The sequence below is a fragment of the Oncorhynchus kisutch genome, linkage group LG28, assembly GCF_002021735.2.
Source record: "Oncorhynchus kisutch isolate 150728-3 linkage group LG28, Okis_V2, whole genome shotgun sequence".
Lineage (NCBI taxonomy): Eukaryota > Metazoa > Chordata > Actinopteri > Salmoniformes > Salmonidae > Oncorhynchus > Oncorhynchus kisutch.
The window spans coordinates 44,638,883-44,663,857 of NC_034201.2; the positions used below are offsets into that span (position 1 = coordinate 44,638,883).

The 24,975-nt window shown below is 41.8% G+C and overlaps 2 protein-coding genes across 7 annotated transcripts in view; one reads left to right on the forward strand and one right to left on the reverse strand.

Moving 5' to 3' along the window:
• spns3 (SPNS lysolipid transporter 3, sphingosine-1-phosphate (putative)) overlaps positions 1-15,731 on the reverse strand; it is a 47,634-nt gene extending 31,903 nt beyond the window's left edge. For 4 of the 6 annotated variants that reach the window (XM_031807906.1, XM_020463873.2, XM_031807908.1 and 1 more), the window contains exons 1-4: positions 15,500-15,731; positions 9,729-9,815; positions 8,217-8,317; positions 7,183-7,321 (exon numbers count right to left, since the gene is read on the reverse strand). The gene's annotated coding sequence lies outside the window, so the exon portion shown is untranslated. The remainder of the gene's footprint in view (positions 1-7,182; positions 7,322-8,216; positions 8,318-9,728; positions 9,816-15,499) is intronic. The other 2 variants (XM_020463875.2, XM_031807907.1) reach the window with 2 other exon arrangements.
• Positions 14,091-24,973, forward strand: LOC109872591 (ubiquitin-conjugating enzyme E2 G1-like). The gene is made up of 6 exons (XM_031807914.1): positions 14,091-14,303; positions 19,637-19,739; positions 20,095-20,192; positions 21,195-21,373; positions 21,600-21,722; positions 21,926-24,973. The coding sequence occupies exons 1-5, from the start codon at positions 14,258-14,260 to the stop codon at positions 21,684-21,686; spliced, it is 513 nt and encodes a 170-aa protein (XP_031663774.1). The 5' UTR covers positions 14,091-14,257; the 3' UTR covers positions 21,687-21,722; positions 21,926-24,973.
• The last annotated feature ends 2 nt before the right edge of the window (positions 24,974-24,975 follow it).

Here is a 24,975-nt window from a genome sequence, read left to right on the forward strand (position 1 = left end):
ATTATGGTGGAAAATAGGTATTGTCCATGATGAGATTCAAACTCGCCAGCTTTGGATTGCTAGATATTCGTCTGACCAACCGCCCTTCTTTTCGTTTTTTCCTTAAGTAACCGCCTATCTTATGTAACCATACAATTAAGCAATAAAGCCCAAGTGGGTGTGGTGTATGGCAAATATATCACGGCTAAGGGTTGTTCTTATGCATATGATGCAAAGAGGGTTGCCTGGATACAGCCCTTAGCCGTGGTATATTGGCCATATCTAAACAAACCCCCGAGATATCTTATTGCTATTATAAACTGTTAAACAAAGTTATTAGACTGGTAAAAATATACCTGATATACCACTGCTTTTAGCCAATCAACATTCAGGGCTCGAACCACCCAGTTTATAATACGTAACATATCATACTAATTTGACTATACGGGATTTACATTTACTATGTTATGTGTAGTCTATGGGACCAGTCTGATCCACTCTAACCAACCACCCTAAAGTAACCCTCCATGAACGTGTACTATGTTACGTCTAGTCTATGAGACCAGGCTGCAGTTTCTGGGCAGCCTTTAAGAGGGCAGTGCACAGACCTTTCAGGGGACAGGTGCTCAAAATGAAAAGACGCTCTATATCTCTCTGCTGCGCATATCAGCCAACCAGGTCGTATATTGATGAAGATGTATGCTAAATCAAGTGTTATGCTGCTGTGGCAGTACTGTTGATATTTAAAGTAGGTTGCTAGCTACACACACTCGACCGGTGAATGCGTCTCTCAAGCCATGCATGTTTGGGATAACGGTGCAATCTCCATACATGGCAGACTTGTACAGGGCAGATCACCCAGTGCAACCAACGGATGGGGTGGCGAACTTCACAATGACTTGTGGCTAGTGGGTTCCCAAACAACAATTACAAAAAAATGTATACAAAAAAAAACACATTTGGGGGGAGATTACACCACCCAAAACGGCACTTTGGAGACTGGAAGGACAAAGAGGCATGTGCTCTGGCGAAGGCAGTTGACTCACCCTACTTGTAGAGAAACGCCAATGCCATCCTCCTCTCTTTCATGTTGACAAAACGGTCTCTATCACTCTGTCACACTGTACATGCTTTTATTCTTCGTTGTCCAAGGCTACTTGGCTAAAATGCTCGCTAGCCTAACTTCCATTCATGGGCAACATTAGCTAGTTAACATAAGCTTTCTTACATCTAGCTTCTGTACAAATCCTCTTGGGCCAGGGGCACAACAATGTATGAATTAATGGTTGGATCAGAATCATGTTGTAATCACTGGCCAGTACGGAGAATGAAGTAAAACCACAAGTCTATATCCCTATCTACATCCATTGCTAATTGAGGAAAAGGACAATTTTAGCTAGCCAGCCACCAGAGGACAACAACACAACGAGATGCAACAACTCAAGTTGTTTCTGTCCTTGATATATGCCCTGAAAGCGATTTGATAGGAGAGACGCCAAATAAAAACGGACTTCCCTTGACATTTTTTAAAATTTTCGCCAGGACCATTTACAGTTGATTTGCTCAGTTTAGCTCAACGCTGATCGGCACATTGTTATACTTTTTTTGTTGTCAAGACAGTATCAGATAGATGGCCTATATGTAGAGAGAAAGAGGGGCGCTGTTTAGCTCGCTATGATGCTTTCTCCTATGAGATACTTTACCCTGCCTTCATGTACATATCTACCTCAAATACCTTATTATTATCTATCCTGATGTCTAGTCACTTTACCCTGCCTTCATGTACATATCTACCTCAAATACCTCATTATTATCTATCCTGATGTCTAGTCACTTTACCCTGCCTTCATGTACATATCTACCTCAAATACCTCATTATTATCTACACTGATGCCTAGTCACTTTACCCTGCCTTCATCCTCAAATACATCATACTCCTGGACATTGATCTCAAATAAAATTATTAATCACGTGCCGAATACAACAGCTGTAGACCTTACAGTGAAATGCTTACTTATGAGCCCCTAACCAACAATGCAATTGAAATAAAATGAATAAGAAATTAAATGAAATGAAAGTAACAAGTAATTAAAGAGCAGCAGTAAAATAACAATATAGTGAGACTATTGTTGGGGAATAATCAGAATTAGTTGGTAACATAGGTAAGATGTTTTATATTCATCATATGTTTGTAAGTTACTTCTCATCAGAATGTGTTTGTATAATACTGTGGCGGGGTTGCAGTATCTGGTCTCTGTCAAGACTAAGTTGCTTGGGCCGGAGAGAGGGGAGAGGTCAAGCGTGTATCTCTTGGCTCCACAATGTCTGTGTGCCAGTCAATGTGTCTCTGTGATCTTGTCAAGATAGGATGGATTTGATATATGCCTGTTGATATGGAGGATTGGTTTATGGTTCTGAGTTTGAGAAAAGGACATAGTTTAGGAGACAAAGCTGAACAATAAATTATGCCGATGCTGTCTGGCTATGTGTGTCTTTGCTATAAAGGATCTCAGTTGCAATGTGTAAGGGACTCTCAGAGAATTCATTGATAGACACTGAATTGATCTGAGAGTCACATGGTTGTGATAGAGCTCATATAATTGAAGATGGACTTTGTGATAACTAACTCTGACTTGTTTGTGGTTTGCTCTCATGATTTGGTAAATAGAGGACATTTCCACGACACCATATACAGTACAGTAGGGTACCGGTACAGAGTGAATGTGCGGGGGCACCGGTTAATTGAGGTAATATATACATGTAGGTAGAGTTATTAAAGTGACTATGCATAGATGATAACAACAGAGAGTAGCAGTGGTGTAAAAGAGGGAGGGGGGGGGGGCAATGAAAATGAAAAAGTCTGGGTAGCCATTTGATTAGATGTCTTATGGCTTGGGGGTAGAAGCTGTTTAGAAGCCTCTTGGACCTTGAATTGGCGCTCCGATACCGCTTGCTGTGCAGTAGCAGAGAGAACAGTCTATGACTGACATCGCCTGGTATAGAGGTCCTGAATGGCAGGAAGCTTTGCCCCAGTGATGTACTGGGCCATACACACTACCCTCTGTAGTCCCTTGTGGTCAGTTGCCATACCAGGCAGTGATGCAACCAGTCAGGATGCTCTCGATGGTGCAGCTGTAGAACCTTTTGAGGATCTGAGGACCCATGCCAAATCTTTTCAGTCTCCTGAGGGGGAAAAGGTTTTGTCATGCCCTCTTCACGATTGTCTTGGTGTGCTTGGACCATGTTAGTTTGTTGGTGATGTGGACAGCCATCAGTGAACAGGGAGTACAGGAGGGGGCTGAGCACGCACCCCTGAGGGGCCCGTGTGGCGGATGTGTTGTTACCTAGCCTTACTACCTGGGGGCGGCCTGTCAGGAAGTCCAGGATCCAGTTGCAGAGGGAGGTTTTTAGTCTCAGGGTCCTTAGCTTATTGATTGCTTTGAGGGCACTATGGTGTTGAACGCTGAGCTGTAGTCAAAGAACAGCATTCTCACATGTTTCTTGTGTCCAGGTGGGAAAGGGCAGTGTGGAGTGCAATAGAAATTGTATCATCTGTAGATTTGTTAGGGAGGAATACTAATTGGAATGGGGTTTAGGGTTTCTGGGATAATGGGATAATGGTGTTGATGTAGTCATGACCTTTCTTTCAAAGAACTTCATGGCTACAGACGTGAGTGCTACGGGTCAGTAGTCATTTAGGCAGGTTACTTTAGTGTTCTTGGGCACAGGGACTATGGTGGTCTGCTTAAAACATGTTGGTATTACAGACTCGAACCGAGAGAGGTTGAAAATGTCAGTGAAGACACTTGACAGTTGGTCAGCGCATGCTCACAGTACACAGTCTGGCCCTGCGGCCTTGCGAATGTTGACTTGTTTAAAGGTCTTACCCACATTGGCTGCAGAGAGCGTGATCACACAGTCTTCCGGGACAGCTGGTGCTCTCATGCATGTTTCAGTGTTATTTGCCTTAAAGCGAGCATAGAAGTAGTTTAGCTCGTCTGGTAGGCTTGCTTCACTGGGAAGCTCTCGGTTGGGGTTCCCTTTGTAGTCTGTAATGGTTTGCAAGCCCTGCCACATCCGACGAGCGTCAGAGCCGGTGTAGTATGATTCGATCTTAGTCCTGTATTGATGCTTTGCCTGTTTGATGGTTCGTCGGCGGGCATAGCGGGATTTCTTATAAGCTTCCGGGTTAGAGTCCCGCTCCTTGAAAGCGGCAGCTATAGCCTTTAGCTCAGTGCGGATGTTGCCTGTAGTCCATGGCTTCTGGTTGAGGTATGTACGTACAGTCACTATGGGGATGACATCATCGATGCACTTATTGATGAAGCCAATGACTGATGTGTGTACTCCTCAATGCCATCGGAGGAACATATTCCGGAACATATTCCAGTCTGTGCTAGCAAAACAGTCCTGTAGCTTAGCATCTGCTTCATCTGACCACTTGTTTATTGATTGAGTCAATGGTGCTTCCCGTTTTAATTTTAGCTTGTAAGCAGGAATCAAGAGGACAGAATTATGGTCAGATTTGCCAAATGGAGGAAGACTGAGAACTTTGTATGCGTCTCTGTGTGCGGAGTTAAGGTGGTCCAGAGTTTTATTTCCCTTCTGGTTGCACATTTAACATGCTGATAGAAATTTGGTAAGACCGATTTAAGTTTTCTTGCATTTGAGTCCCCAGCCACTAGGAGCGCCGCCTCTGGGTGAGCGCTTTCCTGTTTTCTGGATACCTTTTCCACAGCTTTTTCCCATCTACCAGGGCGGCAGAGTAGCCTAGTGGTTAGAGCGTTGGACTAGTAACCGGAAGGTTGCAAGTTCAAACCCCCGAGCTGACAAGGTATAAATCTGTCGTTCTGCCCCTGAACAGGCAGTTAACCCACTGTTCCTAGGCCTTCATTGAAAATAATAATTTGTTCTTAACTGACTTGCCTGGTAAAATAAATAATTCTTGTATATTTTATTTCTCGTGCTACTATTTTTATTTGGATGATTATTTTTTTAAACTCAGCATCGTTAGGAAGGTCTTAGACCCGTTGTATTTGGGTCATGTGACAAATAAAATGTTTCACCGCCCCCAAAAAATGTCATTGGACATTTCTATTTTAGTCAATGCCAAAATATGTTAATCTTGTTTGAGGAAATCACCCTTGTGATACAGACCAATCAGAATAGTGGGAACTCATTTTAAAACGCTGTAAACCGCATAAATGTGGTTGTTAGATGAAGAGGAAGGAAGAAGAGTTTAGCAATCCTCTACAATGTGTCTCAACGTACATTAGTATTTGTCTGCGTCAACATTCTACAGATACACCAGCCTCCTCCTCTTGGGTTTCTGGCAAAGAAGTAACCATAGTTACATCACTATGTAATTCAGAACACAAGGTGTGTTGTTAAACAGGCAATTTATGGTGTAACAAGGGTGGCCAGAGTTCAAAAGGGTTTATGTTTATCAAAACTGTTTATGTTTAACTTTCCTGTGTTTGTTATAGACTTTTCTGGGCTGATAACCTCTGAATACAGTAGGAGATCTGATTGATGGGATGTCCTCTGTGTTTCAAGCTATTGATTTAGAGCATGTAAACAGAAGGCTCCGTTAGGCCTAATGGTAGGATGTAGTTAGAACTCGATTCAATCAAAAGTGGTATTCAAAAGAATCTGGGGCAAGATATAATTATTTGAATCTTGTTGTCCTCAACGTATCAGCTATTTCAACACCTCAGTGATTTGCAAATTAAATACATTGACATTTTGACATAGTTCACTAATATCATACTGTGTGTTATAAATATGAAATGTAATCACACATTTTTATGCTTTATAAAACGATAGCTGCGGCGGTTGTTTACGTCAACAGTAGCAGTAAAGTCTGAGAGAATCTGTCAGGTCCATCGCAACAATACAACAATTATGTGTGCAGCTTCTTCTTCCCAGAGCAACATACTACAATACAATGCCATTGTTCAGACATAAACACACCAACAACTGGGCAGTTGTAGAAAAAGTATCCAATTGTCATACTTGAGTAAAAGTAAAGATACCTTAATAGAAAATGACTCAAGTAAAAGTGAAAGTCACCCAGTAAAATACTACTTGAGTAAAAGTCTAAAAGTATTTTGTTTTAAATATACTTAAGTATCAAAAGTTAAATTTAAAGTATAAATCATTTCATATTCCTTATATTAAGCAAACCAGACGGCACACTTTTCTTGTGTTTGTATGTTACGGATAGCCAGTGGCATACTCCAACACGTAGCATTTGTGTTAAGTGAGTCCACCAGATCCGAGGCAGTAGGGATGACCAGAGATATTCTCTGTTTCGTGAGTCCACCAGATCCGAGGCAGTAGGGATGACCAGAGATATTCTCTGTTTCGTGAGCCCACCAGATCAGAGGCAGTAGGGATGACCAGAGATATTCTCTGTTTCGTGAGCCCACCAGATCAGAGGCAGTAGGGATGACCAGAGATATTCTCTGTTTCGTGAGCCCACCAGATCCGAGGCAGTAGGGATGACCAGAGATATTCTCTGTTTCGTGAGCCCACCAGATCAGAGGCAGTAGGGATGACCAGAGATATTCTCTGTTTCGTGAGCCCACCAGATCAGAGGCAGTAGGGATGACCAGAGATATTCTCTGTTTCGTGAGCCCACCAGATCAGAGGCAGTAGGGATGACCAGAGATATTCTCTTGATAACTGCACGAATTGGACCATTGTACTGTTCTGCTAAGCATTCAAAATGTAACGACTACTACTGATTGTCAGTGAAAATGTTATGGAGGAATGACCAGAGATATTCTCTTGATAACTGCATGAATTGGACCATTGTACTGTTCTGCTAAGCATTCAAAATGTAACGACTACTACTGATTGTCAGTGAAAATGTTATGGAGTAAAAAGTACATGATTTTTCTTTAGGAATGTAGTGAAGTAAAAGTAAAAATTGTAAAAAATATAAAATAGTAAAGTAGAGATACCCCCCAAAAAACTATGTAAGTAGTACTTTAGAGTATGTTTTACTTATGTACTTTACACCACTGCAACTAGGTATGTTTTTTAAACATGATATAGCCTACACACATGGACATGGGTTCTGTAGTTAGAATATAACTTGAGTTTTCTTGACATGACAAGAAAACGTCAACAGTAGGCTACTTTAACCCATACGACCAGACTGAATAAAATAAAAAATAAAAATCAAATATATCTTACATTTTGGTTAATGAAGTCTTGAAATCTTGAACATGTTGTTTCTAGATGATGATGGGAAGTCACAGTGTGTTGTCTCCAAAGCTGAGACAAGAGACGGAGAGCATGCAGGAAATCCTCCTCAGGCTCAAACGGTAATATGCTGCGGGGATATTAAGTTAACAGTTAGCACAGGGGCCAGCCCCCCTCTGGGTTGGGCATATGCAATCACACAGTTCTTCACTGTGATGCAATGTTGTAAACAAGCCAATGGCCACATTGGAAACTAACACATTGCTATCTCTTACTGCACTCTACATACAATACTAAATGTTTGGATCCAACAGCTCAATAAATGAGCCAAATACAAGGTAACTTTGAAGTACAAAAAAAGCCTGTCGTCATTCAACTGCTTTAGGCTACTTCAACATATAAGTCGAGTGGACTACTTGTGCATTCAAAATGTTAGTGTTCTGTATTTTGAGAGCTTTGAAATCCTAAGTGACACACCAGAATTTGGGATACCTCTTCACAGCCCAGATATCCTAACAGATTTAACTTTATGTATCCTGCAAAGCAGTTACCAGGACAACATAAAAGGCCATTATGCAACTTTGAAATTAAATAACACAGAGAGACAGTGCTGCTGTTTGTCTGTAGCCTTTGGACACAACCGTGAAGATGTCTAAATTATATTGCATGTTGTTCACAACAACAAGCATGGATAATATGTGATGGCTCCTCTAAATTTCCATTTGGCAGTCAGTTAAATGTCTTGCACTCAAACAATATCCTTCATTGCCTTCAACTATAAAAAAATATACCCTTACAAAAAAGACTATTAGAAACACCCATGTCTCTGCTACCTGCAAAATCTTGTTTGTTATTTGTTTGTCTTCTTAACACTTTTGGCTGTAGAGGAGTAAAGAAACAAAAGTAGAAACATGATCTGTTCTGGAGAACGTCTGCTTAACACCAGTATATCATGTCCCCTCAAGAGGCTTTTTCTAAATCATACCTACAGTACAGTCAAGTGTGACAATGTATCATGAACTTACCCAAGCTTGTTTTGGAGATATGATCACTGACCGGTATCTTCTCCTCCCATCTACTGGTGAAAATAGATGCACTACATTTCTGGGTACTCCTATCCTGGGCTCTGTGGACAGACATACAAGAGGAATAAGAATTAGCTTGTTTTAATGCACCTTTATGAAGAGGACTGGCCAGCCATCAGAGCATGGTTCCTCTCTAGGTTTCTTCCTTCTCTGGAGTTTTTCCCAAATGCTCCTGCATTGTTTGTTCTTTGTGGGTTTAGGTTGGGTATCTGTAAAGCACTTTGTGGGTTTAGGTTGGGTATCTGTAAAGCACTTTGTGGGTTTAGGTTGGGTATCTGTAAAGCACTTTGTGGGTTTAGGTTGGGTATCTGTAAAGCACTTTGTGGGTTTAGGTTGGGTATCTGTAAAGCACTTTGTGGGTTTAGGTTGGGTATCTGTAAAGCACTTTGTGGGTTTAGGTTGGGTATCTGTAAAGCACTTTGTGGGTTTAGGTTGGGTATCTGTAAAGCACTTTGTGGGTTTAGGTTGGGTATCTGTAAAGCACTTTGTGGGTTTAGGTTGGGTATCTGTAAAGCACTTTGTGGGTTTAGGTTGGGTATCTGTAAAGCACTTTGTGGGTTTAGGTTGGGTATCTGTAAAGCACTTTGTGGGTTTAGGTTGGGTATCTGTAAAGCACTTTGTGGGTTTAGGTTGGGTATCTGTAAAGCACTTTGTGGGTTTAGGTTGGGTATCCGTAAAGCACTTTGTGGGTTTAGGTTGGGTATCCGTAAAGCACTTTGTGGGTTTAGGTTGGGTATCCGTAAAGCACTTTGTGGGTTTAGGTTGGGTATCCGTAAAGCACTTTGTGGGTTTAGGTTGGGTATCCGTAAAGCACTTTGTGGGTTTAGGTTGGGTATCCGTAAAGCACTTTGTGGGTTTAGGTTGGGTATCCGTAAAGCACTTTGTGGGTTTAGGTTGGGTATCCGTAAAGCACTTTGTGGGTTTAGGTTGGGTATCCGTAAAGCACTTTGTGGGTTTAGGTTGGGTATCCGTAAAGCACTTTGTGGGTTTAGGTTGGGTATCTGTAAAGCTCTTTAGGGGTTTAGGTTGGGTATCTGTAAAGCACTTTGTGACAACTGCTGATATAAAAATGGCTCTATAAAATACATTTGATTGATATGGCTAGAAAAGTTTTTAAAAAACAGTGAATTCTCACTTATAAAATTCCTAAAATGCTTGATAATCAAGGTGAAATAAAGATGTGTAACATCTAAATAAAACACAATTACTGCATGTTTATTTAGAGAAACAGTATAATCAAAACCCACCAAAGTTAATTACATGATTCCGGTTTACTAGTTTGAAACAGGTTTAGGCCTACAGTAAAACATATTGACTAAGTTGTACACAAATATCCCAGTTGTCACTTTCTAAAGTGCTACAGTGTTTCCACAGAGCTTATAGTCGCTGACTGATTTAAAAAATAGTCCTAAAAGCCGTCAAATCCTTGACAAACACAACACGAATACTTACATTTGAAAAGTTATTATTGCAGATTAAATCAGTGTGGTCATCGGAATGGAATCCATGGTTGTGGTCCTGTGGTATGGAGGATCAAACCTGCCATATTTATAAATACATGCACCCATAAATACATTAATAAATAAATGCATGAGTGAATACAAACAGAAATACATCATTAATAATTTCAATAATAAAACCCATTTTCATTCATTTATATTATTTCTTTGTTTATTCCTCTAATATGATAATGAGGGGGTGTACACCATTGAGTAGAACCCTTTCCTGAAGTCAAATGACCAAATCGCCCTCTAGTGGCCTCATGGGTGGAATGTTATTCATATTTTTCATAATTAATCAGCCCCCCCCAAAAAAAAAAAAAAATGTTTTGTTATATTTCAGTCTTCTGTTTTTGCTTTGTCATTATGGGGTATTGCGTGTATATTGATGAAGGGGGAAAAACTATTTAAACAATTTTAGAATAAGGCTGTAACGTTGCAAAATGTGGAAAAAGCCAAGGGGTCTGAATACTTTCCGAATGCACTGTATGTCTTAACGATGAATGTGGTACAAGAGTTGATGTATATGTGTGAATGTAATGAATGATTCTACTGTTGGAAGTGATCATTTCCTGATTTCGTGTACCATGAACTTTGATGTTACTATTCCAGATTTTTATTTAACTTTTATTTAACTAGGCAAGTAAGTTAAGAACAAATTCTTATTTAAAATGAAGGCCTAGAAACAGTGGGTTAAACTGCCTTGTTCAGGGGCAGAAGGACAGATTTTTACCTTGTCAGCTCGGGGATTCGATGGACCAACGCTCTAACCACTAGGCTACCTGCCGCCCCCAGATAGAGTACCATTCAGAAGATGGTGATTTCATAAAGCAGACTGGGAAAAGTTTGGTGATCATTACTTAAAGTCTGTTGGACAGTTTGTCTTTAGAGAGGCCGGGTTGATGTATGTGCTGCCTTCTGTGACCTCTGATTTTAAGTGCTGCAAATGTACATGTGCCAGTGTGTGAAGTGGGTGAGAAAAGGAAGGTGGTTCCTTGGTGGGCCGAAGAGTGCACTGCTGCTATACTGAGAACTAAATAGGGTTTACAGAGTGTTGTGTGCAAATATGACTCCTGAGAATCTAGTTGATTTTCAAAGGAAGAGAGCTTTACTATGTAGGGTCATTAAGTCTGTCGGGAGAAATGCATGGAGACAGTTCTGCTCCACAATAGGCAGGGTACTGAGCTGGGGGATGATTGCTCTTTGTTGAAGAAGAGGACTGGAAGATGCTCGACTTCCAGTTTTGGTTATGGGTCAAAAAATGTCCGGGATCTGATAAAGAAAAAACTGACTTGTTGGGGGAGACATTTGCTAGGATACATGGTGGGGTGACTTTGGATGATGTATATAAATAAGCAATGCAGGTTTGAGATTTTAAACGCTTATGTTTATGTGTATAACAAAAGGGGATACTGTTGACTCTTCTTTGGATGCTGGTTTAACCATACATGAGATGTGTTCAGCCTTAATATGCTGTGGATATATAAGACCCAGGTCATGATCAGTTGGGCTACGCAATGTTTAAGCGTCTACCTGACGAGGTCATACATGTTCCCCTTGGATTATTTAATAAGATTTGGAGTGAGGGGGTGAGGGGTGAGGAGTGAGGAGTGAGGGGGTGAGGAGTGAGGGGGTGAGGGGGCAAGGGGTGAGGGGGTGAGGGGGTGAGGAGGAGTGAGGGGGTGAGGGGTGAGGAGTGAGGAGGAGTGAGGGGGAACCTTGTGGTTGGAAACACGCAGTAACATTACCTGTAATATTACCTAAATGTTCAATCATAGTGTAAGAAGGTGGTGAATCTTATGTGCTTTGTCTCTGGTTATAAACAGGGTGATGATCGACCGTCGTGGGTGGATATTTAAAGAGCTCTGATCAGGACGACAATTTATGACGGGTGTTTAGTTCATGGAACAAACGGCGAAGAAATGGCTTCACAGGCTGGACAGAATCCAGTATATAGCTTTAAAGGATATATGTTGATGCATTTAAATCAATGTCTGTATGTGCCTACTAGTGGAGGCAGGTGAGATGCCTTTGGATATTTTTTTATTTTTAAAATTTGATTTCACCTTTATTTAACCAGGTAGGCCAGTTGAGAACAAGTACTCATTTACAACTGGCCAAGATAAAGCAAAGCAGTGCGGCAAAAACAACAACACAGAGTCACACATAAACAAAAGTACAGTCAATAACACAATAGAAAAATATATGTACAGTGTGTGTAAATGAAGAAGATTAGGGAGTTAAGGCAAGAAATAGGCCACAGAGGTCAAATAATTACAATTTAGCATTAACACTGAAATGATAGATGTGCAGATCATGATGTGCAAGTAGAGATACTGGGGTACAAAAGAGCAAGAAGATAAATAACAATTTGGGGAAGAGGTAGTTGGGTGTGCTCTTTACAGATTGGCTGTGTACAGGTACAGTGATCAGTAAGCTGCTCTGACAGCTGATGCTTAAAGTTAGAGAGGGAGATATAAGTCTACAGCTTCAGTGATTTTTGCAATTTGTTCCAGTCATTGGCAGCAGCGAACTGGAAGGAAAGGCGGCCAAAGTAAGTGTTGGCTTTGGGGATGACCAGTGAAATACACCTGCTGGAGCGCATGCTGCTATGGTGACCAGTGAGCTGAGATAAGGCGGGGCTTTACCTAGCAAAGATTTATAGATGACCTGGAGCCAGTGGGTTTGGCGACGAATATATAGCGAGTGTAACCGATGTGAAATGGCTAGCTAGTTAGCGGTGGTGCGCGCTAATAGCGTTTAAATTGGTGACGTCACTCGCTCTGAGACCTTGAAGTAGTTGTTCCCCTTGCCCTGTAAGGGCTGTGGCTTTTGTGGCGCGATGGGTAATGATGCTTCGAGGGTGGCGGTTGTCGATGTGTGCAGAGGGTCCCTGGTTCGAGCCCAGGTAGGGGCGAGGAGAGGGATGGAAGCTATACTGTTACATTGATGCTGTTGACCCGGATCACTGTTTGCTGTGGAAAAGGAGGAGGTCAAAAGGGGGGTGAGTGTAACCGATGTGAAATGGCTAGCTAGTTAGCGGTGGTGCGCGCTAATAGCTTTTCAATCGGTGACGTCACTCTGGGATGGAAGCTATACTGTTACACGAGGACCAGCCAACGAGAGCATAAAGGTTGCAGTGGTGGGTAGTATGTGGGGCTTTGGTGACAAAATGGATGGCACTGTGATAGCAAACTGGATGTAACCTGAGTAGATGGATCCAAAGGCCCCAGATGGATCCAAGGCCCCAGATGGATCCAAGGCCCCGGATGGATCCAAAGGCCCCGGATGGATCCAAAGGCCCCGGATGGATCCAAAGGACCCAGATGGATCCAAAGGACCCAGACAGTGGGCGCACAGGAGCAGGCGTTTACATTCCTGAATTTGATGTGCAGATATGTAGAAGACTAATAGATGAACTGTCGGTATACTCAGTTAAACTGTTGGCCATAGTGGTTGCCCTCCAGTGGGTGGAGGACATACAGCCTGTGAGAATTATAGTTTGCTCAGATTCTCTGTCTGGATTAAATGGTTGATCATCTGGTAAATATAATAGGAGTGACCTACTATTGGAGGTATTCATGTTATTATGGGGAATTGAGAGAATATGTGTATTAGTGAGATTCTGTTGGGTCCCAGCACATTCGGGTGTGGAAGGGAATTACATTGTAGACCAGTTAGCTAAAATAGTTTTGAAACAAGATATAATTGATAATTAATGTTCCACTGAGCAGAGGTGAGGACAAATGTAAGATCAGAGCCATTTTGATTGATGTGTGGCAGAAGAGATGGGACTCTGAGCCCAAGGGCCGGCATTTATATGCCTCACGAAGAAAGGTGGATGGACAAAGATTGAAAGGTCAGATTAGGAAGGAAGAGGTGTTGTTTGCTCGATTGTGTTTAGGACATTGTTCATTGAACTCGTCATTACATCTGATTGGCAAGCATGTGAATGGTTTGTGTCTGGAGTGCATGGTCGAGGAAACGGTGGAGCATGTGTTGCTATATTGTTGTAAGTATTATATCATTAAAGTATGTTGAAGAGAGGGAAAGTGTAGGATCATTGAGGTTGGACAGGTTTGTATTTTTTTTCTGGGACGAGGGAGGGTCTATTAGAAGTTAGTAGGGCTCTTTATTTTTTATAGAAGTACTAAATTAAGTAGGAGGATTTATAATTATTATAATTTTCAAGCAAAGTGTATACTCCAGTCTAGTATGTGGCGCTAATGTAATATGTATTGGATGCCAACCGCCGTTAAACCTCATCAAAGAAGAAGAATTGTAGCCCGGGATTAATCACACACTCCAGCACAGTAGGTGGTGGCATGCACCGTTAACGTTTGTTTACGGACTGCTGTTATATCGAAGAAGAAGAACTGCACCGGCGCTGTCGTTATTTATTGAAAATAGATAGCTAGCTAATTCTCTCACCAAGCAATATTAACATTTGTCATTTTGTAATCCAAGTTGTTAAAAAAAAACATGACGGAGCCTCAGGCAGCACTGTTACTCAGGAGACAGCTGGCAGGTAATTTATAAAACTGGTGGCTAACGTCAACTCATTTAAAACGTTATACTTAGTTATAAACGGTTTATTTTTTTTCCGCTGGTCGGGTTGCTATGCTAGCTAACGTTAGCTTAATCCATCTCATTTGGCCCACGTAAAATCTTTGTTTCGGCTTTTACTTTTATCTAACTACTATCGTGTATATGGTGTGAAATGTCACATCTTGGCTTACTTCATTTTGATAGTTGAATATAGCGAGTCAAATAAAATATGTGGTCTTTAAACCCCCTCCCTTGTTGTGTCAACGTTAAGCTAAATCATCTCACGTTAGCTAACCAGTGGCAGCGAACTGACGTTACAGTTGACAGTAATTTAACGAACATCGCTACACTATTTTCTATCTTTCCACCAAGTTTGGGGTAATATTTAGTCGTTCGGTGGCTAGCCATCCACGTATATGTTTGGGGATAACGTTCACGTTTATATGGTTCAACTTTAGCTAAGCTAACTAGATAGCAAGCTAAACGTAACGTGTGTAATATCCCACCCCTTTGTTTTGAACGTGATGTCGATTTCTAACTCAACGTTATCAGACACGTCAACTACCAGTCGGTGGTCATTGGACAGTTGGCAGCTTGATTTTTAAATTAAGGGCCGTGCAGGAGTTTTACTGAACCACCCGTTATATACATGTATATGTGTTGTTTTTCCCTCCATGCAGAACAAATTGTCTCTTGACAGTAAAGGGCAGCATAATGTCTGGTTAACTAGGCATGGCATAATCCCTGCACGCCACCGAGTAACTGGGTTGACGGCAATGCGTAGCTCGCTAGCTACCGCAAATAACCGAGGTGCCTGGTGTACATTCAGAAATGTACCTAGCTAGCCTAATATGGCTGTGTCTGTCAAACTTCAATTACCTATTCAGAGTGATAGATACCATGTTTATATTGTTCATTTTTATGTTGAAGGGGGATATAGAAATAAATTGTGTACAATAGCCAATGATTTCCCTATGCTATTTCCTTTTTCATACACATGTAAAAGCTAGACAGACATGCATAAACATACTGCTGCTTCTAGCCAAGTACAATTAAACTCCAAGTACATTAAACTCCACAATTTAACTTGACTTCAATAAAGTTGAGCGGAGTCGTGTGTGTGGACTGTATCTCCGACTACATCGAGTCGCCGAAGGTCGGAATTTAAACCCTTACCGTGCACATCTGTTGAAACTCCGTAGCGGTGTGCCTTAATTTGTTTGCTGTAATCCATACTTTTCATTAAAACGTTCGTAAAATACAACCACCGTCTGTTTCCTCGTAGCGACTGACAGTGACTCGATGTAGTCTGAGTTACACTTTAATCGTTGTGTTTTACTTGGCTATTGCTGCACCTTGCCAAGGTTTCTCAGCTGAGAACAGCTCAATCTGAAGCCCCATGTGGCTGTGTTCCAGTGGCCTTCGCTGGCCCTAAACATGATCGCCAGGGTTGCTGTTTAAAGGGGATGTACTACTTCATAACGTACACTACCAGTCAAAAGTTTGAACACAACTACTCATTCAAAGGTTTTAGTTTGGACTATTTTCTACATTGTAAAAATAATTATGAAGACATAAAGACAATGAATTAACACATTGACTCATGGAGTAACCCCCCAAAAAGTGTTAAATCAAACTATATGTATATTTGAGATTCTTCAAAGTAGCCACCCTTTGCCTTGATGACAGCTTTGCACACTCTTGGCATTCTCTCAACCAGCTTCACGAGGAATGCTTTTCTAACAGTTTTGAAGGAGTTCCCACATATGCTGAGCAGTTGTTGACTGCTTTTCCTTCACTCTGTGGTCCAACTCATCCCACACTGTCTCAATTGGGTTGAGATCGGGTGATTGCGGAGGCCAGATGCAGCACTCCATCACTCTCCTTCTTGGTCAAATAGCCCTTACACAGCCTGCAGGTGTGTTGGGTCATTGTCCTGTTAAAAAAACAAATGATAGTCCCACTAAGCACAAACCAGATGGGATGGTGTATGGCTGTAGTAGCCATGCTGGTTAAGTGTGCCTTGAATTCTAAATAAATCACAGACAGTGTCACCAGCAAAGCACCATCACACCTCCTCCTTCATGTCTCATGGTGGGAACCACACATGTGGAGATCATCCGTTCACCTACTCTGCGACTCACAAAGACACGGCGGTTGGAACCAAAAATGTCACATTAGGACTCATCAAACCAAAGGACAGATTTCCACGGTTCTATTGTCCATTGCTTGTGTTTCTTGGCTCGTTTTATTGTCCTTTTAGTAGTTAATTTTTTTGTTGTTGTTGTAGCAATTTGACCATGAAGGCCAGATTCACACAGTCTCCTCTGAACAGTTGATGTGTCTTACTTGAACTCTGAAGCATTTATCTGGGCTGCAATCTGAGGTGTATTTAACTCTAATGAACTTATCCTGCAGCAGAGGTAACTCTGGGTCTTCCTTTCCTGTGGCGGTCCTCATGAGAGCCAGTTTCATCATAGCGCTTGATGGTTTTTGCGACTTCACTTGAAGAAACTTTAAAAGTTCTTTAATGTTTTCGCATTGACTGACCTTCATGTCTTAAAGTAATGATGGACTGTTGTTTCTCTTATTTGAGCTGTTCTTGCCATAATATGGACTTGGTCTGTTACCAAATAGGGCCATCTTCTGTATACCACCCCTACCTTGTCACAACACAACTGATTGGCTCAAACTCATTAAGAAGGAAATATATTCCACAAATTAACAAGGGGCACCTGTTAATTGAAATGCTTTCCAGGTGACTACCTCATGAAGCTGGTCGAGAGAATGCCAAGAGTGTGCAAAGCTGTCATCAAGGCAAAGGGTGGCTATTTTGAAGAATCTCAAATATAAAATACATTTTGTATAACACTTTTTGGGTTACTACATGATTCCATATGTTATTTCATAGTTTTGATGTCTTCACTATTATTCTACAATGTAGAAAATAGTCAAAATAAAGATAAACCCTTGAATGAGTAGGTGTTTCCAAACTTTTGACTAGTACTGTATATAAACCCTGGATTGCTGATGCTATGTATTAGCCAGTGATTGGCTTTGAAGCCACCAGTCGGCCATATTGGTACGCCTTAGTAGGATAGCAGTCCTCTAGAAATGGAGTTTTACAGTATTTCAATTACATTTTTCACGGACACAATTACATATTTTCTATTGTGGTGGGGACAGTAGCATTACTACTCAAAATAAAATGCCTTAAAGAAAAATGTTTTAATATATTTTTATATTTAGCTCACATATTGTAGTTTTAATGTATGCAGTATGGTGTCTGGGATAGAATAGACATCGCAAAAACTAGTGTAAATGTTAATAAATGCATTACTAGAGCTTCAAAAATATATATTTAAATTGAGTGCCAAGATGGCTTCAATACAGCGCCCCCTATCAGTCCAGGGTTTATACACATCATTGGTACTACATCAGTTTTCCTTTGACTCCATGCTCACCCCCATTAAGTCGTAGCCACTCACCACCAGTAACAGCAGTCGTAGTAATAGTCGCTCACCCCCCAGTAACAGCAGTCGTAGTAATAGCTGCTCACCCCCCAGTAACAGCAGTCGTAGTAAGTCGCTCACCCCCCCAGTAACAGCAGTCGTAGTAAGTCTTTCACCCCCCCAGTAACAGCAGTTGTAGTAATAGTCGCTCACCACCATTAACAGCATTCGCAGTAATAGTCGCTCACCCCCCAGTAACAGCAGTCGTAGTATTAGCCGCTCACCCCCCCAGTAACAGCAGTCGTAGTAATAGCCGCTCACCCCCCCAGTAACAGCAGTCGTAGTAATAGCCGCTCACCCCCCAGTAACAGCAGTCGTAGTAAGCCGCTCACCCCCCCAGTAACAGCAGTCGTAGTAATAGTCGCTCACCCCCCAGTAACAGCAGTCGTAGTAATAGCCGCTCACCCCCCAGTAACAGCAGTCGTAGTAATAGCCGCTCACCCCCCCAGTAACAGCAGTCGTAGTAATAGCCGCTCACCCCCCAGTAACAGCAGTCGTAGTAATAGTCGCTCACCCCCCCAGTAACAGCAGTCGTAGTAATAGCTGCTCACCCCCCAGTAACAGCAGTCGTAGTAATAGTCGCTCACCCCCCCAGTAACAGCAGTCGTAGTAATAGCCGCTCACCACCCAGTAACAGCAGTCGTAGTAATAGCCGCTCACCCCCCAGTAACAGCAGTAGTCACTGTTTACTGCTCTGTGCTTTGAAGGTGGAGCTGAGCCCTGATCAAGTTAGTGTTTATGAATAATTGCTGTATTTAGAATGCTTGACTACTTATTTACACAATAAGAGGTGCGTTATTGGAACCATTTTAATATGCCCTCTATAGGTTGACTTCACTGTTGAGGTGGTTGTTTCGTGAGGAAATGAAGTGGTTGAAATCCACATACCAAGTTGATTCTTTTAGGACCAGAGCCCAGGATGTGACAGATGGTTACAGTTGTTTGACTGTGCTGGTGTTTCAGCACAGCAGGAGACTGGCTGCCACGGCAACAGCACATCTAAACCACAGTGAACTTCTGAGTTCAGTTTAAACTGCTCCTTAGGAAGCTGTTTATTTGGTATAATGGGCACTTTATAGGGATATCACTTTTTATTTGAATATTTTTTAGGGATAAGGATGATTTGTGGAATAAAATATTTATGTTCACGGAGGAACATTTTCAGTCGGAGAAGGCTGACTTCAGCATTTTCCACATACTAATTAGTGAGATGGATGTCTCACTTTATTGACTGGATAGAGTTCAAAAGTCAAACATCACCGTAGAACAGCACTGTCAAACATCACCGTAGAACAGCACTGTCAAACATCACCGTAGAACAGCACTGTCAAACATCACCGTAGAACAGCACTGTCAAACATCACCGTAGAACAGCACTGTCAAACATCACCGTAGAACAGCACTGTCAAACATCACCGTAGAACAGCACTGTCAAACATCACCGTAGAACAGCACTGTCAAACATCACCGTAGAACAGCACTGTCAAACATCACCATGGAGACAGCACTGTCAAACATCACCATGGAGACAGCACTGTCAAACATCACCATGGAGACAGCACTGTCAAACATCACCGTAGAACAGCACTGTCAAACATCACCGTAGAACAGCACTGTCAAACATCACCGTAGAACAGCACTGTCAAACATCACCGTAGAACAGCACTGTCAAACATCACCATGGAGACAGCACTGTCAAACATCACCATGGAGACAGCACTGTCAAACATCACCATGGAGACACTACTATATTTTTTTGTGTGTATTTCGGATGTTAAAATGTTTTCTCTTGATTTCCCAGAGCTCAATAAGAACCCAGTGGAGGGATTCTCAGCAGGTTTGATAGACGATAACGACCTCTACAGATGGGAAGTCTTAATCATCGGCCCACCAGACACATGCTAGTAAGTCTGCCAGCCCAGTTCCACTCTGAGTTTGCTGTGTGGATGGGTTGATGAGTCAGCTGGGGAGTATTTGTATGTGGGTATGTATTTTAGTGGTGCGCGGTTCAGCTATCGCTAACAACCCATCTGTTTTCTCTGCTGCTTCAATCTCGAAGCAAAGACGTTTAGGGACCAGGGAGAAAATGCAGTAGACCTAACTCCCCATAACCATGGGGACTGCGGGTTATGAGTCAACCCGAGCACCACTAATGTATACGTCATGTACAACAGTTGTCTGACAAAATGTCTAGATCTTACCAACCTCCTGCTATTTGACCATAACGACAGGCATTTCTCTCTGCCTTCCTGTTCACAGTGAAGGTGGTGTGTTTAAAGCACATCTCACGTTTCCCAAAGACTACCCTCTCAGGCCACCTAAAATGACATTTATCACAGATATATGGCACCCTAATGGTAAGTATGGGTCAATTGTACTGTGTGTTATTTTTTTTTTTTCTCCTCAAAGTGTTAGTACCTTTTTTGGGGGGGGGGGGGGGGGGTCGTCAGTTTTACTGTTTGGGAGGGGGGGGGGGGGGTCGTCTGTTTTACTGTTTGGGAGGGGGGGGGGGGGGTCGTCTGTTTTACTGTTTGGGAGGGGGGGGGGTCGTCTGTTTTACTGTTTGGGAGGGGGGGGGTCGTCTGTTTTACTGTTTGGGAGGGGGGGGTCGTCTGTTTTACTGTTTGGGAGGGGGAGGGGGGGGTCGTCTGTTTTACTGTTTGGGAGGGGGAGGGGGGGGTTGTCTGTTTTACTGTTTGGGAGGGGGGGGGGGGTCGTCTGTTTTACTGTTTGGGAGGGGGGGGGGTCGTCTGTTTTACTGTTTGGGAGGGGTCGTCTGTTTTACTGTTTGGGAGGGGGGGGGGGTCGTCTGTTTTACTGTTTGGGAAATGCCAGCTATCCCTCTGGAGGATCAGTTGTGTTTCTCATTAAAGTAAAGATGTTTATGGAATTCACCAAAATCCTTGTTTACATACACACACACACACACACATACACACACACACACACACACTCACACACCACACACACACACCACCCACACACACACACACATACATACATACATACATATATGCACCAAAATCCTTGTTTACATACACACACATATATATATATATATATATACGTGTGTGTGTAAACAAGGATTTTGGTGCATATATATATATACATATGTGTGTGACTGTGTGTTTATGTAAACAAGGATTTTGGTGCATATATATATGTATGTATGTATGTATGTATGTGTGTGTGTGTGTGTGTGTGTAAACAAGGATTTTGGTGCATATATATATATAGATAGATAGATAGATAGATAGATAGATAGATATATATATATATATCTATATCTATATCTATGTTTACATGAAAGGTTTCAATAGAACACAAGTCTAATTTCATGTCTCTTGTCCTGTTTGCAGTTGACAAGAACGGTGACGTATGTATATCTATTTTACATGAGCCTGGTGAGGATAAGTACGGCTATGAGAAGCCTGAGGAGCGCTGGCTGCCCATCCACACAGTGGAAACCATCATGATTAGTGTTATCTCTATGTTGGCGGACCCGAACGGAGACTCGCCTGCCAATGTCGACGCTGCAGTAAGTCTCATTTTCACCCGAGGGGCCAAATCACTGGTTTAAACTCACACAGATTAGTTCTTTATACATAGACAATCAGTGGATTGTTGTTTGGGACAGTGCACATAATTCTGAATATATTCTGAATGTTGCAGGTTCTCTAACATCAAATTTGTATTTTTGTGGAGAGCAGAACTGTCATCATCTTTGAACTTAAATGTTTTTGCACCTTTGATTCCCCCTGCAGAAAGAGTGGAGGGAAGACCGACATGGGGAATTCAAAAGAAAAGTGGCCCGTTGTGTAAGAAAGAGCCAAGAGACTGCCTTTGAGTGAATTTTATCAAGCTGCATCTAGCTTCACTTTTTCAGGGTAAGAATAGTGGACTTTTGGTCTTTCACAAGTCATGTCTTGTAGTTTTGAAGAGGTCCCAATGCGATTATACTGCATCTCTTAGTCACTTATCCAACTGTTCACACTTTGTTCATACCTGTTGCATTTTCTGAAGACACACTACTGGAAGTGTATTACAGTATATCAATATGTTCTAAGTTTCAAGTTCTTGTCTTCCACAGGTCTCCAATTTGAGAAACAACATGGCACTGTTTTCCTGCACTCTACTACCCGATTGCCAGGCTCGTCTTCATTGCATTTGGCAGAAACCGTCTGGCAACAATAGGCTACAATAGAACTTAACAGCTGTTGCCACATGCTGACCGAAAACTGCCACACAAGTGCCAACTCGAAAACAACAAAACAGAAGATGAATAACACGTTTTTTTGAAGTCTATGAACTTTTCAGGAAGAGATTGTAAAGATCTGTATATAGCACAGACCTAAAACTGGATAATATATAAACTGTTCCTACCCATCCAGCAAGACACATAGTACCAAATAAGTAGTGCTTCTGTAGGTAGAATTTGAGCCCTGTGAGTTATTGGAAGTTTTTAGTCCTCTTCCCCATTCAACATCCACTCTAGTGTGTATTAGTGTAGGTATGTTACTACAGGTTGCTTTGATGGACAGGAAGCCTTGAAGAAGGCAGAATGGTAAGAATGCGATGCTGTTGTAGAATCCCACTATTGGAGAACAGCGGAGTTCGGGTTCTAGAATGACCAGAATATCGGGCCAAAATGGCATTTATGGCAGAGGGTGCACTAGAATAGACACATTCTGTAGCATGCTTGTCATGTTAGGTTCCTTCACCCTTAGCACTTCAGGAAAATTCACAATTTTAAAATATGAATAAGTTTAGAGGCAAGTCTTTATTTTGGATTTTTAACACCATTTCCCCTACCGTGGTGCACATGTACCCCGAATTGATCACATACCTCATTTGTCAAGTTCAGGTTTCTTTGGAGATGGACATAGCCATTACAAGTCATGCATTCACAAATTGAGCTCGTAGTTAGGTTTTTAATGATACATTTTTCAAAAAGTGCCTCCTATTAAATTGCTTGGCAATTGCACCCTGTATTGAACCAGAGTTAGTTTCAGAGAAATCAGAGAAATTGTTAACCGCTTAAGTGTTATTTTATAACCCTTCACACCAGTACAATGTATAATCAAACATATTGGTAACCATTTGGTGTAGCAATAACCTTCCCCAGATGTGTGGTGTACGGTCTTATATTTGTTTTAATATTCTGATGAGATTTAGGGGAGCTATTTCTCTTAGAGTCACCTTGATGAAACAGATGAATTGATTTCCTTTGTGTGGTGTCGTAGGTAGGATTTGTTATGCATGCTTTAACATTAGGTTTCCATGCTGGTAGTAGTGTCTGGGTTTTGATTTAAAATGTATGTTTGTGCCATGTTTTATTCCCCCCCCCCGATCCTTGATTTTCTCCTGGTGTTTGATTTTATTCTGGCTTTGATGGACTATTGCAGTTTACTTGCCTAATGTACAAAGACAAAATTCTGATGTATATTTTTCATGTTATGAAAATTGTCACCTTGTGTAGTGAGTTCTTCTAAAATATGATTCCCCCTCCAATAATAGTTGGGGTATTTTCTTTTAATGAAAATTATGTGTACAATGTTTTGTCATATTACCAGACATCTACTTCTTTGTTACACACATGATCTTACTTCCTAGCATGTTCTCATGTGTATCATGTGGTGTCTGAACCCCTAGGTCAGGGTATCCCAAACTTGGTCCTTCGAGGACTTGCTTCCGTTCAGCCACTAGAGCATTAATGAAGTTGTGTGCTGATGTTGGGGGATTAGGCCTGCCTCGCATTCAGAAACTCCAATTCATCCCAAATGTGTTCAATGGGGTTGAGGTCAGGACTCTGTGCAGGCCAGTCAAGTTCTTCTACATCAATCTCGACAAACCATTTCTGTACGGACCTCGCTTTGTTGATGGGGGGGCATTGTTATGCTTAAATAGGAAAAGGACCTTCCCCAAACTGTTGCCACAAAGTTGAAAGCACAGAATTGTTTAGAATGTTAAGATTTTTCTTCACTTGAACTAAGGGGCCAAGCCAAACCATTATTCCTCCTCCACCAAACTTTACAGTTGGCACTATGCATTCGTGTAGGTAGTGTTCTCCTTGCATCTGCCAAACCCAGATTTGTTTGTCGGACTGCCAGATGGTGAAGTGTGATTCGTCACTCCAGAGAACGCGTTTCTACTCTTCCAGAGTCCAATGGTGGCGAGCTTTACACCACTCCAGCCGACGCTTGGCATTGCACATGGTGATTTTAGGCTTGTGTGTGGCTGCTCGGCCATGGAAACCCAATTCATAAAGCTGCATATTAACAGTTCTTGTGCTGACATTGCCTCCAATGTAGTGAGTTTTGTAACCGAGGACAGATGATTTTTACGAGCTTCAGCATTCGGCGGTACAGTTCTGTGAGCTTGTGTGGTCTACCACTTCGCAACTGAGCCGTTGTTGCTCCTAGACGTTTCCACTTCACCATAACAGCACTTAAGTTGACCAGGGCAGCTCTAGCAGGGCAAAAAATTTACGAACTGACTATGACGGCACCACGTTGAAAGTAACAGCTCTTCAGTTAAGCCATTCTACTGCCAATGTTTGTCTATGGAGATTGCATGGCGGTGGGCTCAATTTTATACACCTATCAGCAACAGGTGTGGCAGAAATAGCCGAATCCACTAATTTGAAGGGGTGTTGACATACTTTTGTATACATAGTGTATCATGTAGTTGTCACACAACACATTAAGCTAGATTTAGCAAGTATCCGTGACTCATTGATATCATTAACAATTGAATACTGTCACTTGGCACAAATGTGGGAATAGCTTGTGTGTTAGTAGTTTCTCATATTCAGAAGAAAGCCAAGTATCACTTTCACACAATGTGAGGTGTTGTGATGAACTGCTGGCCAGGCAGAGATCTCAGAAAAGCAGGTTTCGGGGATCTGTGCCGAGAACAGGCTCCAGTCTAGACAATGCAAGTACCACTTAACCTTATGCCCAGCAAATGTCTCACGCTTTTCAACCACAAATTATTATGAAGGTCATTCATAATAACATGTAGGTATAGCTAAACACAAGTACCTAATGCATGCGTTCTCATAAATCTGAACAAGTGGAATTGATCTGAAACAATATGCAAGGTAGATGTACGCAGTCAATACAGATTTGGAAACTTCTC

Bases quoted from the DNA above. Each gene is read 5' to 3' on its own strand.
- LOC109872591 (XM_031807914.1), top strand. From the start codon at position 14,258: ATGACGGAGCCTCAGGCAGCACTGTTACTCAGGAGACAGCTGGCAG. The intron at 20,193-21,194 runs GTAAGTATGGGT...TCCTGTTTGCAG, and splicing joins AGATATATGGCACCCTAATG to TTGACAAGAACGGTGACGTA. The intron at 21,374-21,599 runs GTAAGTCTCATT...TTCCCCCTGCAG, and splicing joins CTGCCAATGTCGACGCTGCA to AAAGAGTGGAGGGAAGACCG.